The following is a 14,901-nucleotide window of genomic DNA, read 5'->3' on the forward strand; positions in this document are numbered from 1 at the left end:
AGTTTGAAATTTCTTTCACCAAGCTCAACATTTTGTTTCAGCCTGTCATCGATTTCTTTGTTATACATGCTCCACAATTCAATGAGGGTGAACTGCATAGCCACTGACCACTCTGGGTCTATCCACTCGAGATAGTTGCACTTTAGTTCTGCCTACAATTAAATAAATATGTTCTCAATAAGAAATTATATGAAATGTGCACAAATTATATAATACTGTATGAAATTGTAGTTTAGTTCTTTCCACCCAAATGTGCACAATCTGTAGTTTTTGTTCTATCCACTGAAATTTAGTTTAATTCTATCCACTGAATTTTAGTTTAGTTCTATCCACTGAATTATATTATATGCATCAATTGGTGCCTAGATCAAATATTACATCATTAATTAATAGATATAATCTCAAAATTGTATGCACAAATTCTGGGCAGAAACAATTATAACATCATATATAATTTTTTTCCATCTATAAGATTGTATATGCATAGATTATATGCATAGATTATGGGCAACAACTATTACATCTTCATGGGCTACATTATATCCATCTATAAGATTGTATATGCATAGATTATATAGATTATGGGCAGAAACAACTATTACATCAACTGAAGCTACATCTATCCAGGAACAAATCTTTGATACACAAAATTGGAGTACTGACAAGTGAATGGAGCATAAACTAACTAAGCTAATCTACTTACACTACTAACCAACATACCTTCTCCTGAGCACACGCAAGAAAACGTCTGCCTGTGTCCACAGATTCAAATGCAACAAGCCTGACGCACGGTTCTTGATGTAGACAACGAGACGACAGATCGTGAACAATGCCACTCCATTCATAGCAAGAGATAGTCCTAGGAAGCTAACCAGCACACAAATTGCACAAATCAGCGACCTGGTTAAAAATCCCCAAATGATGAACCCTAACCCTAGCGGGATGAACCCTAATCCGTGGGGGAGGCGAGAGGCGAACATGCATACCTGGCTAGTGACTTCTTCGTCGTCCAAAGAAGAGCTCGAGGACTGGTCACTCCAAGAAACCATGGCGGAGCGGCGAAAGGCGGCGAGTCGACAGTGGCGGCGCCGGTGGTGGTCGGGGTCGAGAGAGAGGAGAGTGAGAGTGATGAACTGGCTGGTCTGGTTCGAACACCGACCGATGCGGGCCACTTAGACGGGCGCGCCGAAACAGCCGTCTCTCGCCGTCTAACGGCGTCCGTCAACACGTGCCATGTCAGCCTGACAGGCGGGACCCACCTGTCGGATTCGCTGTTTTCTGGGCTAAAACGCAGCGTCAGTGCTCCGCATTACAGATTAGCCCCATTGTTGGTGGTTTTTTGTGAACTGCCTCAAATGTGGTACCGATCTGTTACCCTAGCCCATAATGTGGTGGTTTTGAGTAAATAACTCTGTTCCGGTCGAGGTACGGGGCCCTCGCGTTGGCGCGGAGGCAGCCGCCCTGGAAGTTGTGGAGGAGGACTTCGTTCCCGGATTTTGACAGGGTGGCAGACCAAACCATTTCCTCCTCCTCCGGATGGTCGAAGTTGTGCTGCACGATGCGGCGCACACGATGGCCCCTTGGCGCTGTGGCGGCGAGGTAGCGCCCGTAGGCGGCGCTGTGGAGAAGCAGATAGACATCGTCTTCTCCCTGGTGCAAGTGCACCGCCCACGCCATGTTTATCGATGCCCGGCGGTGGTGGAGGGAGATGCCAAGCCCGTTTTCGTCGGCGTGCAGGTACGTGCCGAGCTCGCTGCTGCGCAGCCGCACGAGGTGGCCGTCATGGAACTGCTCCATCGGTCGCCGAGCCTGGACCACCGGAGAGCAGAAGGCGGGGCGGTCGCTACGGGGTGGACAATGAGGGAGGATGGGTTCTTGGTTTCTTGGCGCTCCGGCGAGGGGGAGAAGACGGGAAGCCAAAGCTGTTCGGTTGGTTGAGAGGGTTGGCTTCGGGCGCCAAGCCGGAGTATTTCAAGTGCCTGATGAGAAGCCGTCGCCTTTCGGCACTACCTGGGGTTTGCGGGCTTATGGGCCTAGAAAATCCATCCATCGGCCCGTGCAAGTTAGATCCAGATCGTGCACGCTGCTCTTTTTAGGGGTATATAACGATAGTTTATTCAAACACAAGTTCAAGGTAATCGTTACAATATCATGATATCAAGTGGTTGAATGGAATTTTTTTTGAGAAAAAGGCTCTCCTTGCATCCTTAGGGCATCTACAATGCGGTGCTAAGGGCAGGCGCTAAGGATCTAAATCCTGACCGTTTTGCTAATCTGGACAATATTTCCTGGCGCCTTCCAGCCAGCACTGCCAGAGTTGGCAGCGGGTGCTCCAGTGCACCAACAGTTGGTTTGACGTGGGATGTTTAGCGACTCAGAGCTTTAGACATTGGAGGCCGAGGCTCTTATACAAACACTAGACAATATATTTTCTATTTTTAGTCCTTAAGCGCCTACATAAGCGGCTATGCAATGGAGATGCCCTTAGGTTACCATTGTTTCTCGAAATGAAGGCTCCTGGTGCGCTGGGTTGTGGGTGTCGTTTGCCTGCTAGTGTGTCTGTCTACTATGTGGGCTCTCAACATTAGTGGGCCGGCTCCTTGAGGCAATAGCCCTCAGACAACACATGGGGAGGCGCCTCTGAGCACGCCTAATAGGTCAAATATAATCTTATGTAATACTTATTGCGTTAAATTGCTGGCAAGTTGCACATGAGAACGATCCAAGTGACCAGAGACAGGCCGACCCAGTTTGAGAGCATATTACATTGTGCGAGGCTGCGAGCCAACTAATTATGGTAGGACGCCGATAAGTGCCACACGTGTGGGCGTTAGGGAGTCCGCCCACACATTTTGTGTGGTGTATAAGAGGAACAGCCCACGCATCTACGTGTGGGCAAAACAATTAGCGCCCACACGTCTCCTTTTTCCCTCCCGATCCCTCTCACACGCGTGCGTGTGGGCGAAGTTGATAACGCCCACACGCCCGTATGTCAGGTCTCGTACCTCCTGGTCCCGCACGCCACGCGTGACGGTCACCGTGCGCCCGCAGTTGCCATGGTCCAGACCCTCGTCCATGTTCGTTTAATTGCAATTGCCATGTCGGACAACTGCAGTTGCCATGGTTGCTCAACTGCAGTTGCCATGTATGGTCTGATCTAATGTAGTTGCCATGATTTCATAACTTTAGGAGTTGCCACATACTAACACTAGGCAGTTGAGAGAGTTGCCATGTGCTCACAAGCATGCTAGGACAAGCATGCTAGGGCAGTTGCCATGTAAAAAGGAAGAGTTGCCATCTGCTTACGTGCATGTTAGGGCAGTTGCCATGTGCATGCACGTTAGGGCAGTTGCCATGTACCATGCAAAAACATATGGTAACTCGGTAAAAGAGAGTTGCCATCTGCTTACGTGCACACTAGGCAGTTGCCGTGTACCCTGCAAAACACATGGCAAACTCGGGTAAAAAAAGAGAGTTGCCACCTGCTTATAAAAGCACACTAGGGGCAGTTGCCATGCCCACACACTAGCCCTTGTATGTGCGTGCAAAGTGGCGTGTGGGCGAACTGCTGAACGCCCACACACCAGCTCCTCATGTGTGGTGAAACGGCCGTGTGGGCGACCGGTTGAACGCCCACACATCAAGCCAGTCCTACGTGGCACTAGAAACATGCCAAGATTCGTGCGCTCACGAACGGACGTGGATCCACGCGTGTGGGCGAGATGCAAACGCCCACACGTGTGGGCGTTAACATTTTCGTTATGGTAACCTTCTAGAAGGTTCATGAACCGTTTTTTTTACTTTTTCACTTTTTCCTGAAAATTCACAAAAGAATCATGATTTTATAAAACGAGTTCACAATTTTAAAAAAATATTTTTGTTTAGAAAAACACAAATTTTAAAAATTTTCTATGATTAAAAGAAGTTGTTATTCAACTATTGCTGCATATAAAAAAGTCTTATAATTTTGATAAACAGCAGTTAGATCAACAAGACAGTTGATGCACAAAGCATGAGAACAATATAATCTGCAGAAACTAGTATTCTTATAGTGTTATGGCCAGGTATAAAACCTGAATTTTCTTCACATGTTATTCAGATGATAGGTGCATTAGCATCTTCAGTTTCAGTTTTCTTCTTTCAGTTGAGTAAGCATAGGTGCATTATCATCACCATGTTCAGAATTATAGGTGTTAATGAAAACGGGCTAAAACTTATAGGCAGAGTGTCCGAGCGCATTAGGGTCGCCATGTTCAGAATTCGATCGTTGTCGAATCAGAAATTTATTCTCTCCTCTAATGGACTGAAACTTTCAGCAGAATAACAAAACTCAAGTACTCAACTCACTGCAAGAACCACAACATCTGTCTCAACACCTAAGAGAAATGCAGCTAGCAACATTGAAGTAGTGTCCATTGTCAAACACATTACAGACTAATGTCACCGGCTCACCGCACCGTTGTTCAAACAGTTTCGGAATTTTTAAACCGGGATGCGAACGCTTCCTGAACGCATATCTCAACAAAAGGACCTGGGTTCTAATGTCATCGTGTCCGAGGCGTCTGACACTTCTGAAGAGGTGAACACTGAGCAGCAGTCCTAGGAGTCCTTGCTCTGGCATATCTCTACTCTGCATGGACATCCGGGTACCGCAGCTCCGCGTGGGCTGAATTAGAAGAAAAATAGTTAAGTAGCTAGGCATCATGTGTGTCAGGTACTGCAACAAGTTTAAATAAGAAGATGAAAAGGAAAGCTGCCATACAAAACCTCAAAACAATGTAATGTGCTGTGGGATACAACCTGACTTTTCTCCACACTTTATTTGAAACAAACTACAGTAGGCTAAAAGATAGAAATCAGTATATTCTCTGTGAAGCTGAACTCGCCAGACTGAATCATTTGAATCAAATCCAATAGTTTCTTCAGCGTGGATTTTTGACATATGAAAATTGAAAACTAGCATCTGTACATAAATCAAACAGGTTCGGTGTGGATTTGATTCAGGAACTCTTACTGATGTCTATGATCCTACAGTAGTGCAGAATATTTCCAACTCCTAACTCCTCAGTGAAACAGAGATATGCAAAAGTTTCAGACTAAACCAGTTCCAGTAAACTGTTTTCAGATTAGCAACAGGTTCGAACGCTTTTCAAGCACTAGGCTACTGCAAATATCTGGACAAGTTCAAGACTACTGTAAATATAAGTTTCTTGCCACAGAAGACGAGTAGGAACTAGGAAGTTGAGGGCCTCTCACCAGGCGTCCCCGCGATGACGACGACGATGCGGAGGGTCTCCTAGTTCCTCGGCAGGTTGACGAGGAGTGGGGTAAGCCGGTCAACACCTGTGCGGAGGCACATGACGAGGTCGGAGACGTCCATGATGGCGCCCAGCTGCATGGCCAGCTCGTTCCTCAGGCGGAACACGGACCTCCCAACGAAGAAGAACTCTCCGTGCTCGATGAGGGGCCCGTCGACGTCGTCGTTCAGCCACACGTAGTGGATCAGCCGCGTGGCCACGTTCAGCAACATGGCGGCGGGGAAGTGAAGCTGCAACTGAGTCGCAAAGAACTTGAGATCAAATGCGAATTTGAGATGCGGAGGCGCAAGAAGCCAAAGAAATCTCAAATCATGCAAGAAGCTCAAATCTGGCAATAACAGAGCCAAGAATTGCTCCCGGGCGAATGAAATTAACACGATTTGCAATGTTTGCGGTCAATTTCCGACGCATGTTAACAACATCCAAGAACCCAATTCGTGCAAATTCGGGAAGAATCAAGAAGCGGGCATGGCGGACTCACCACAGTCGGAGCTGGAAGGGGAGGCATGCCCTCCCTGGCGGGGGTGTGCTCCACGACCCAGTGCATCATCGTGGTGACGTTTGCGATGTTGTTGATGGCCTGGACGCTAACGCCGTTGTTCCAGCGGAGGTACCTCCCGTTGGCACGGAGGCAGCCACGGTTGATGTGGCGAAGCAGGACTTCGTCCCCAGATTCTGAAGGGATGGCAAACCAAAGGATTGCAATCACCTCCGGATGGTCGTAGTTGCGCTGCTCGACGCGGAGCCCGCGGTGGCCGAACGGCGCCGGCGCGTCCGTGGCGGCAAGGTAGCCGCTGTAGGCGGTGCTGAGGAGGAGCAGACACTGCACGTTCTGGCCCTGGTGCAAGTGCACCGCCCAAGCCGTGTTCATCGACGCCCGGCGGGGGTGGAGGGAGACGCCATGCCCGTCTTCGTCGGCGCTCAGGTACGTGCCAAGCTGGCGGCTGCGCAGCCGCACGTGGTGGCCGTGATGGAACTAGTCCATCGACAGCAGAGGCGGGGGCTCTGCGCGGTGGAGAGGGGGGCGCCGGGGAGGATGAGTTCTTGGTTTCTTGGCGCTCCGGCGACGGGGAGAAGATGGGAAGTGAAAGCTGTTGGTTGAGACGGTTACCTTCGGGCGCCAAGGTTGTATTTCAAGCTGCCTGAGAAGCCGTCGCCTTTCGGCACCACCTGGATTTGCGGGCTTATGGGCCTACAAAATCCATCCATCAGCCCGCATAAGTTAGATCCAGATCGTCCACGCTGTTTTTTTTTTGACTGCTGCTACAAATCCTCCGGCTGACGCCAGTGAATGAAAAATAATTAATTAAGCCGCTCGCCGACCGCTCGATTGGGCTGTGCTTGAATGTTGGATTAAATCGTTTTTTGTCGAGGTAATAACACTAGTGGTGCCTAAACTTGCCATCGACGTTCACTTTAATGCCTAAATTTGAAAAATACACCGAACTGGTTCTATAACTTGGCATTGTGGAATAAAATATCCTTTCTCCCCGCAAAAAAAAACTTGACAGTATGGTTCAAATACGGTTCGAGTCAGGTCTAGATATATATGTATTTCTGACTAGACATGCGAGCGTGGCGCACGACCCACTTGCAGTGCAGGGGCATACTGCCATGAAGAGTATGCGTCTCAATGACTATCGGGTCCCACCTGTCAGTGCAAAGTTGAAATAAACTAAAAAATTGAAAAGCCAAGATTCGAACCGACGACCTGTGAGCCGCGAAGGACATGCACCAACGAATACACCCATATAATTTTGCAGTCTTTTACGCACTACAGCGGTTTATATATCCGGTAAAGCCGTGGAGTTAAATGTGTTGCAGTTAGTGCACCCATTTTCCACATGTTAGCTTTTTATTTTTTAGAAATTGCAAAATATTCAGGTAGTATATGAAGTGTCCATGCTTTTAGGAAATGTATTTCTAGTTCTAAGAAGTGTTCACTTGTTTAAAAAAGTATATGTGTTTGTCAAAAGATATTTTTTTAACAAAACTAAATATTAAAATATGTGTCAGAAAATAAACAATGGCCTAGTGTTCCTCCAGGATTTTATACATTCTTATATTTATATTTGCAATTTTTAAACTATACATACATTTGTCTAGTTAAAAAAACTTTTAAATAACTGAGTTTATAATAATACGTAAATATTTTTTATTACATTAACGTGTTTGAAAATAAATTTTCTACGCATATTAGTTCTGAGAGAAGAAGATTCTAGATTTATTTTTATTACCATTAGAATAATTTGCATAAGTTTTAGAACTAATAAAAGCGAAAAAGAAACCCACACGTCGAAGGGTCATGTAAAAAAAGGAAAAATCACCAATATTTTAAAAAAGGACCACATGATATGTTTTTAAAACATGAATATTTTGAAAATTGATTAACATTTCAAAAATGTACAACTATTAAAAGTTGCAAAATTATTTTATTAAATGTGTGAAACCTTACAAATATTATGAAACATTTTTTAATTATTTTTTATTATTTAAAATTTGTGAATATTTAAAAAAATTGAGGGGTCATTTACTATTTATTTAATATTGTGACTATAGTTTTAATATTTTTTTAAAAATGAAAAATAACTAGCATGTGGAAAATTGGTCGCACTGATTGCAGTCTAGTTCGCTAGATAAAGGTTAGCGATGCATTACAGTTAACTTACTTGCCCTGGTCATGTGGTTTGTGTAGGTCCTTTACAGCGCACAGATCGCCGGTTCAAATCTTAGCTGTTCTTCATTTTTATTTATTTCAGTTGTCCACTGACATGTGGGACCCGATGGTCATTTACACACACTCTTTCCATGCCGGTCTGTCTCGGCACTGATCCGTGCCAGCTGGCATGTCTAGTTAACAATACATACGTACTTAATCCATATTTGAATCATACCATCAAATTATAGAACTAGTTCGGTGTATTTTCAAGTTTAAGCATCAAAGTAAACATCGATGGCAAATTTAGGCACCGCTGGTGTTATTACCTCTTTTTCGTTGCACGCTCATGTTTCTTCTCGCGTCACGACCCAAAGGCCAGCATGTTGGCTCGCAACGCACTCATCACTGGATTGCCGTGACGCTTGTCAATGCCCCCGCAGCACCACCGTAGTTGTAGGGTCGTCGTCATTGTAATAACGCCATTGTTGCGGAACACCGTCGTCGACTTGTTACAGCAGCCCACCATTGCAAAGGTCCTATCGTACATTGTGGCAACAACAACATTTTCATTGCAGAAGCACCCTATAGGGTCGGCCTGGCCACAACACTTTGCCAACGTCGTCTTGGTCATCGAAGCATCGCCACGATCATCAACGTCGAAGCATTGTTGCGGCCCGTCAACATCGTCTAGCCGTCAAAACATTGTCATGGTCACTGAAGCACGCCTTGCAGCATGGCCGCAGTCGTCGACAACGTCTAGTCGTCGTGGTCGTCGAAGCATTGCCACGGCCATCGACATTGTTGTGGTCATCGAAGCATTGCCACGACCATTGAAGGACGCCTCGTAGTATGGCAGTGGTCGTCGAAGCATTGCCACGACCATTGAAGGACGCCTCGTATTATGGCCGTGGTAATCAAGCATTGTCGCGACTGTCAACATCGTCATGGTCGTCGAAGCATTGCCACGATCAAGGAAGCACGCCTCACGACATGTCCACGATCGTCGCCGACGTCATGCCACGCCTTATCGCCATAGTCGTCAAAGCATGGCCACGATCATGGAAGCACGCCTCGCGTCATGGCCGCGGTCGTCGTCGACATCATGCCACGCCTTATCGCTATGGTCATTAAAGCATTGCAACGATCACTGTAGCATGCCTCACAGCATGGCCGCGGTCGTTAACGACGTCACGTCGTTGAAGCATTGCCGCGGTCGTCGACGTAGCCGTGGTCGTGCTAGCATTGCCACAATCACTGAAGCACACCTCGTAGAATTGTCGTGGTCGTCCATGACGACACACCATGCCTCGTCGACCATGTCATGGCATGCCTCGTCGTCGTGGTCATAGAAGCATTGTTGCGACCGTCGACGTGGTCGCCGGACATAGCACCCGCATGAAACAGTTGCGCCGGCAAGCTCACCGCAACCAAGCATGGCCAGCTAACAACAATATTGTCGATCCTCTGCAACACCTGGCACACCGCATGGCGCCGCCGACGCTGCATCGGCACATTCTGCAAATACGGGGCGATCACATGTCGAATCGCCGCGCTGTTCAGTAGCAGCAGCGGGGCTGGCGCGGGGAACTAAAGATCGCCAACTGCTGGTGTCCGTCAGGTAAGTTGTGACTCGGGCATGTAAGTCGGCGACTACTCCTTGCAGAAGAGGCGGTGACCACCGCTTGCAGCACTGGTGGTGTCCACCCAGCGGTCGCTGCTCGCGGCACCGCGTGGCTCGGCTTGTTAGCCGGCGAGGACCCCCTGCAGCAAAAAGTGGTGGTGCCACACTGTCGTACAACGTATCTAGTGCATCAAGATAATTGGTGTTACCGGTGCACCGGATCCCGTTGCACATTCAAAAATATTTAAAAAAATTCGAAAATAATTTAGTGTATCGACACAACATCAATGTATGTTGTCAAAAAATTCAAATCAAAATTCAAAACAATGCTCAAGATACAAAAATGATAAATTTGACCTCAATGTGCTAATGGGCCAAAACTAAAGCCCAACTTGTGTTACGTACTATTCAGTGTCAAATTTGTTATTTTTGTATCTGGAGCAATGTTTCAAATATTGAATTAAAATTTTGTGACAACATACATTGTTATTGTGTCAATGCACTAGATCTTTTTTGGATTTTTTCGAATATTTTTTAATGTGCAATGGGACTTTTGTTGTATGCTTTGAGTAGCTTCATACCATGCCTTACTTTGCCTTGATATGTTCCTGTAGCATGTTGTATCTTGCTCTAAAGATTGCTTTCTGATATTAAATTCCTGGCATGTTGTTATTTTCACCAAGTCTGAAACCTGATATCTTTTGCACTTTTGCCATGCTTATTTAAACCTGTTATTGAGTGAATTAGCCGTAGCTCAGTGTTCATCTTTTGTCAAGCATCTTGAGTGGATCCCTGCCATGTATTTTATTGTCATATTGGAGTGCTGTAGCATGTTGTTCTTGATGCATTTAAATGGTCTCGTGCTGTTAATTGCAGATCGGTGCCATAATTGTTTTTGCTTGCCATTTCCAAACCGTGCATCCGTTTCCGGTGATCTTTATATCGATTTCGACCGACATCAACCCCTCTTTCCAGTGGCACTCCTGGATTTCCAACTTGAGGCCAGGTTCAATCATTCCTTTCCAAATCATGCATATGCATCTCATACCGCATCCCGCATATCATGACATGTTTTTGCATCATGTTGTTTGTGCATTGCACGTGGTTGATTGTGTCTCCCTTTGCTTATGTTCTTGCTTTGGGTAGAGCCGGGAGACGAGTACGTGATCGAGGAGCCCGTTGAGTACGCTTACGAGGATCAAGCTAACGTTACCTCGGAGAACTTTGTAGGCAAGATGACCATATCCTCGAAATCACTTCTATCTTTGCTTGCTAGATGCTCGCTCTTTTGCTATGCCTATGCTACGATACCTACCACTTGCTTATCATGCCTTCCATGTTGCCATTTCAAACCTCTAACCCACCTTGTCCTAGCAAACCATCGTTTGTCTATGTTACCACTTTGCTCAGCCCCTCTTATAGCGTTGTTAGTTGCAGGTGAAGATTGGAGTTTGTTCCTTGTTGGAACATGTTTATTGTTGGGATATCATTATTATATCTTATCTATCTTAATGCATCTATATACTTGGTAAATGATGGAAGGCTCGGCCTTATGCCTGGTGTTTTGTTCCACTCTTGCAGCCCTAGTTTCCGTCATACTGGTGTTATGTTCCTTGATTTCGCGTTCCTTACACGGTTGGGTTATAATGGGAACCCCTTGACAGTTCGCCTTGAATAAAACTCTTCCAGCAATGCCCAACCTTGGTTTTACCATTTGCCACCTAGCCTATTTTTTCTTGGGTTTCCGGAGCCCGAGGGTCATCTTTATTTAACCCCCCCTGGGCCAGTGCTCCTCCGAGTGTTGGTCCAAACTAAGCTGTCTGCGGGGCCACCTTGGGGAAACTTGAGGGTTGGTTTTACTCGTAGCTAGTCTCATCTGAGTGTGCCCTGAGAACGAGATATGTGCAGCTCCTATCGGGATTTGTCGGCACATTCGGGCGGCTTTACTGGACTTGTTTTACCATTGTCGAGATGTCTTGTAACCGGGATGCCGAGTCTGATCGGATTGTCTTGGGAGAAGGAATATCCTTCGTTGACCGTGAGAGCTTGTGATGGGCTAAGTTGGGATACCCCTGCAGGGATTTGAATTTTCAAAAGCCCTGCCCACGGTTATGGGCAGATAGAAATATGTTAATATCCGTTGTAGAAAACCTTAACCTTAACTTAATTAAAATGAATCAACTGAGTGTGTGGCCGTGATGGTCTCTTTTCGGCGGAGTCCGGGAAGAGAACACGGTCTTGTGTTATGCTTGATCGTAGGTTGTTCTAGGATCACTTCTTGATCATAATTCATCGACTGTGCCTTTGCCTCCTCTTCTCGCTCTCTTTTGCGTATGATAGCCATCATACATGCTAGTTGCTTGCTGCAGCTCCACATCATACTTTTACCCTTCCTATAAGCTTAAATAGTCTTGATCGCGAGGGTGTGAGATTGCTGAGTCCCCATGACTCATAGATTCCTTCCAAAACCAGATGCAGGGACCGACGATGCCATTCCAGGAGATTCGACTGAGCTCAAGTGAGAGTTCGATGAGGACTCAGGACGATACTATGTGTCTTTTCCAGATGATCAGTAGTGGTGCCCAGTTGGGGCGATCGGGGACTTTGTCGCATTTGGGGTTTATCTTTATTTTGGTTCCGTAGTCGGACCTTGAGTGTATCTGGATGAATGTAATGACTTATTTATGCATTGTGTGACGTGGCGATTGTAAGCCAACTATGTATCTCTTTCCCTTATGTATTATATGGGTTGTTGTGAAGATTACCTCCGTTGCGACATTGCTTTCAATGCGGTTATGCCTCTAAGTCGTGCTTCGACACGTGAGAGATATAGCCGCATCGAGGGCGTTACAAGTGAGTTCATGAAGAAGACAAACGGACGTCGACGAACGGATCCTCACAAACGCGACGTTATCGGATCCAACCCGAAGAAGAAACACCGGAAATAAGCAAACACCATGGTAAACAACCATCACATCAACATGGCATGATGCACAACTAAGTATGATGCATGTCCGGTTTAATGAAGCATGTCATGGCAAAGTGCACAAACAAACCTACAAATTAAGTGGAGCTCAATATGCAACGAGTTGCATATTGACGGAACACCACAACAATTATTTAGTTCTCTCCCATTTAGGTACCCAACAATATTAAATGTTGTTAAACATGGCAAGAGAAGAAGCAAAAGTAAAACCTCTATCTAAACAAGTTTAAATGAGGCCGGAACAAACAATAGTTCCGGTAAATCCCCATAAGCATTTAGCAATTTAATGCAAACAACAATTTTAAATATTTTAATTGTTGTTATCATGATGCGGATGACATGTGCAAGTTTATGCAATTTTTATTAAAAGTTGTCAAGAGCATTACGAAGCATTTGTCACCGTGGCAGAAACGAAAGGGATGCCACGGCAACGAATCTGAAAATGATGCCACGGCAACAAATCGGTTCCGGTAGCTCACGAAGATACCGGTGCAAAAGGTGGTGTAGCTGGAGCGGAATAACTAGAGATAGTGGGGTGATCCCAGTTACCAGGTGTCCCACGAGACGACACTGGTAGCACAAATTGCCCCGGTGCACCAGATACATTCCGGGGTTGTGGGTGTCGCTAGCCTGCTAGTGTGTCTGCCTACTATGTGGGCTCTCAACATTAGTGGGTCGCTGCCCAAGTCCCCCAGAGTTTCAGTCTCTCACTGCGGCTAGCCTTCCTCTTTGCTCGTGATTTCACGTAAACATCATCTTCCCTCAAATCCCGAAAACCGTCTGCAGGTGCATGACCCAACTGCTTGGTGGCAGTGATGCCCTACTGCGAGTCTGCGACTCCTCAACGATGTGGCCTCCCGGAGCAGTCCGCAGATTTGGGCCGGCTCCTTGAGGCGAAAGCCCTCAGACAACACATGAGGAGGCGCCTCTGAGCACACCTAATCGGTCAAATCCTATTTTACGCTTATTGCATTAAATTGTTGGCACATTGCACATGAGGACGATCCAAGCAACCAGAGACAGGCCGACCCAGTTTGAGCGAGCCAACCAATTGTGGTAACCTTCTAGAAGGTTCATGAACCGGTTTTATTTCACTTTTTTACTTTTTTCTGAAAATTCACAAAAGAATCATGATTTTATAAAACGAGTTCACAATTTCAAAAAAGATTTTTGTTTATAAAAACACAAATTTGAAAAAAAATCTATGATTAAAAGAAGTTGCTATTCAACTATTGCTGCATATAAAAAAGTCTCATAATTTTGCTAAACAACAGTCAGAGCAACAGGACAGTTGATGCACAAAGCATGAGAACAATATAATCTGCAGAAACTAGTATTCTTATAGTGTTATGGCCGGGTATAAAACCTGAATTTTGTTCACATGTTATTCACATGATAGGTGCATTAGCATCTTCGGTTTCAGTTTTCTGCTTTTAGTTGAGTAAGCATAGGTACATTAGCATCGCCATGTTCAGAATTATAGGTGCTAATGAAAATGGACTGAAACTTATAGGAAGAGTGTCCCAGCGCATTAGGGTTGCCATGTTCAAAATTCGATCGTTGTCGAATCAGAAATTTATTTTCTGCTGATGGACTGAAACTTTCAGCAGAATAACAAAAGTCTAGTGTTCAACAAGAACCACCACAGCTGTGTCAATACAACACCTAAGAGAAATGCAGCTAGTAACGTTGAAGTAGTAGCCATTGTCAAATGCATTACAGACTAATGTCACTGGACCGTTGTTCAAACAGTTTCAGAATTTTAGAACCGTGATGCCAGCGCAAATATGTTTCCTATACTGTCAGGGACAACAAATCAAGTTTAGCTAGCAGAAAAACAAGAACTGCTAGGTTCTCCTGAACCCGTATCTCAACAGCAGGCGGCTGACACTTCCGAAGAGGCAACAGTACTCCTAGGAGCCCTGGCTCCGGTATCTACTCTGCATCGACATCCGGGTACTGCAGCGTCGCATGGACTGAAATTAGCAGAAAAATAGTTAAACAAGTTTAAATAAGAATATCAAAAGGAAAGCTGCTGTACAAAACATCAAAACAATGTATGTGCTGTAGGATAAAACCTGAATTTTACGACACGTTATTCGAAAGAAATTACAGTAGGCTAAAAGCCTAAAAGATAGAAATCAATATCTTCTCTGTGAAGCTGAACTCGCCAGACTGAATCATCTGAATCAAAGCCAATAGTTTCTTTCTATATCAGTGTTCAGCAACTTTTATTACGACATGTTCATTGTGGATTTGATTCAGCAACTTTTAGTCTTTTACTGATGCCTGTAATCCTACAGCATGCAGTTCACAA

General features: G+C 45.5%; 1 protein-coding gene across 1 annotated transcript; it reads right to left on the reverse strand.

Annotated features, from left to right (window-relative positions):
- Window positions 1-4,347: 4,347 nt before the first annotated feature.
- Window positions 4,348-6,406, reverse strand: LOC123151551 (uncharacterized). The gene is made up of 3 exons (XM_044571239.1): window positions 5,800-6,406; window positions 5,257-5,554; window positions 4,348-4,666 (listed from the first exon to the last, which is right to left on the reverse strand). Exons 1-2 carry the CDS (start codon window positions 6,187-6,189, stop codon window positions 5,297-5,299), a joined length of 648 nt encoding a protein of 215 aa, XP_044427174.1. The 5' UTR covers window positions 6,190-6,406; the 3' UTR covers window positions 4,348-4,666; window positions 5,257-5,296.
- Between the last annotated feature and the right edge of the window lie 8,495 nt (window positions 6,407-14,901).

Source organism: Triticum aestivum, chromosome 7A, assembly GCF_018294505.1.
Source record: "Triticum aestivum cultivar Chinese Spring chromosome 7A, IWGSC CS RefSeq v2.1, whole genome shotgun sequence".
Lineage (NCBI taxonomy): Eukaryota > Viridiplantae > Streptophyta > Magnoliopsida > Poales > Poaceae > Triticum > Triticum aestivum.

What these genes read in the sequence shown, in the direction of transcription:
- LOC123151551 (XM_044571239.1), bottom strand. Translation starts at nt 6,189, where the DNA reads ATGAACACGGCTTGGGCGGTGCACTTGCACCAGGGCCAGAACGTGCAG. An exon ending in CCCTTCCAGCTCCGACTGTG is followed by an intron (nt 5,555 to 5,799) that starts GTGAGTCCGCCA and finishes TTTGCGACTCAG; the next exon opens with TTGCAGCTTCACTTCCCCGC.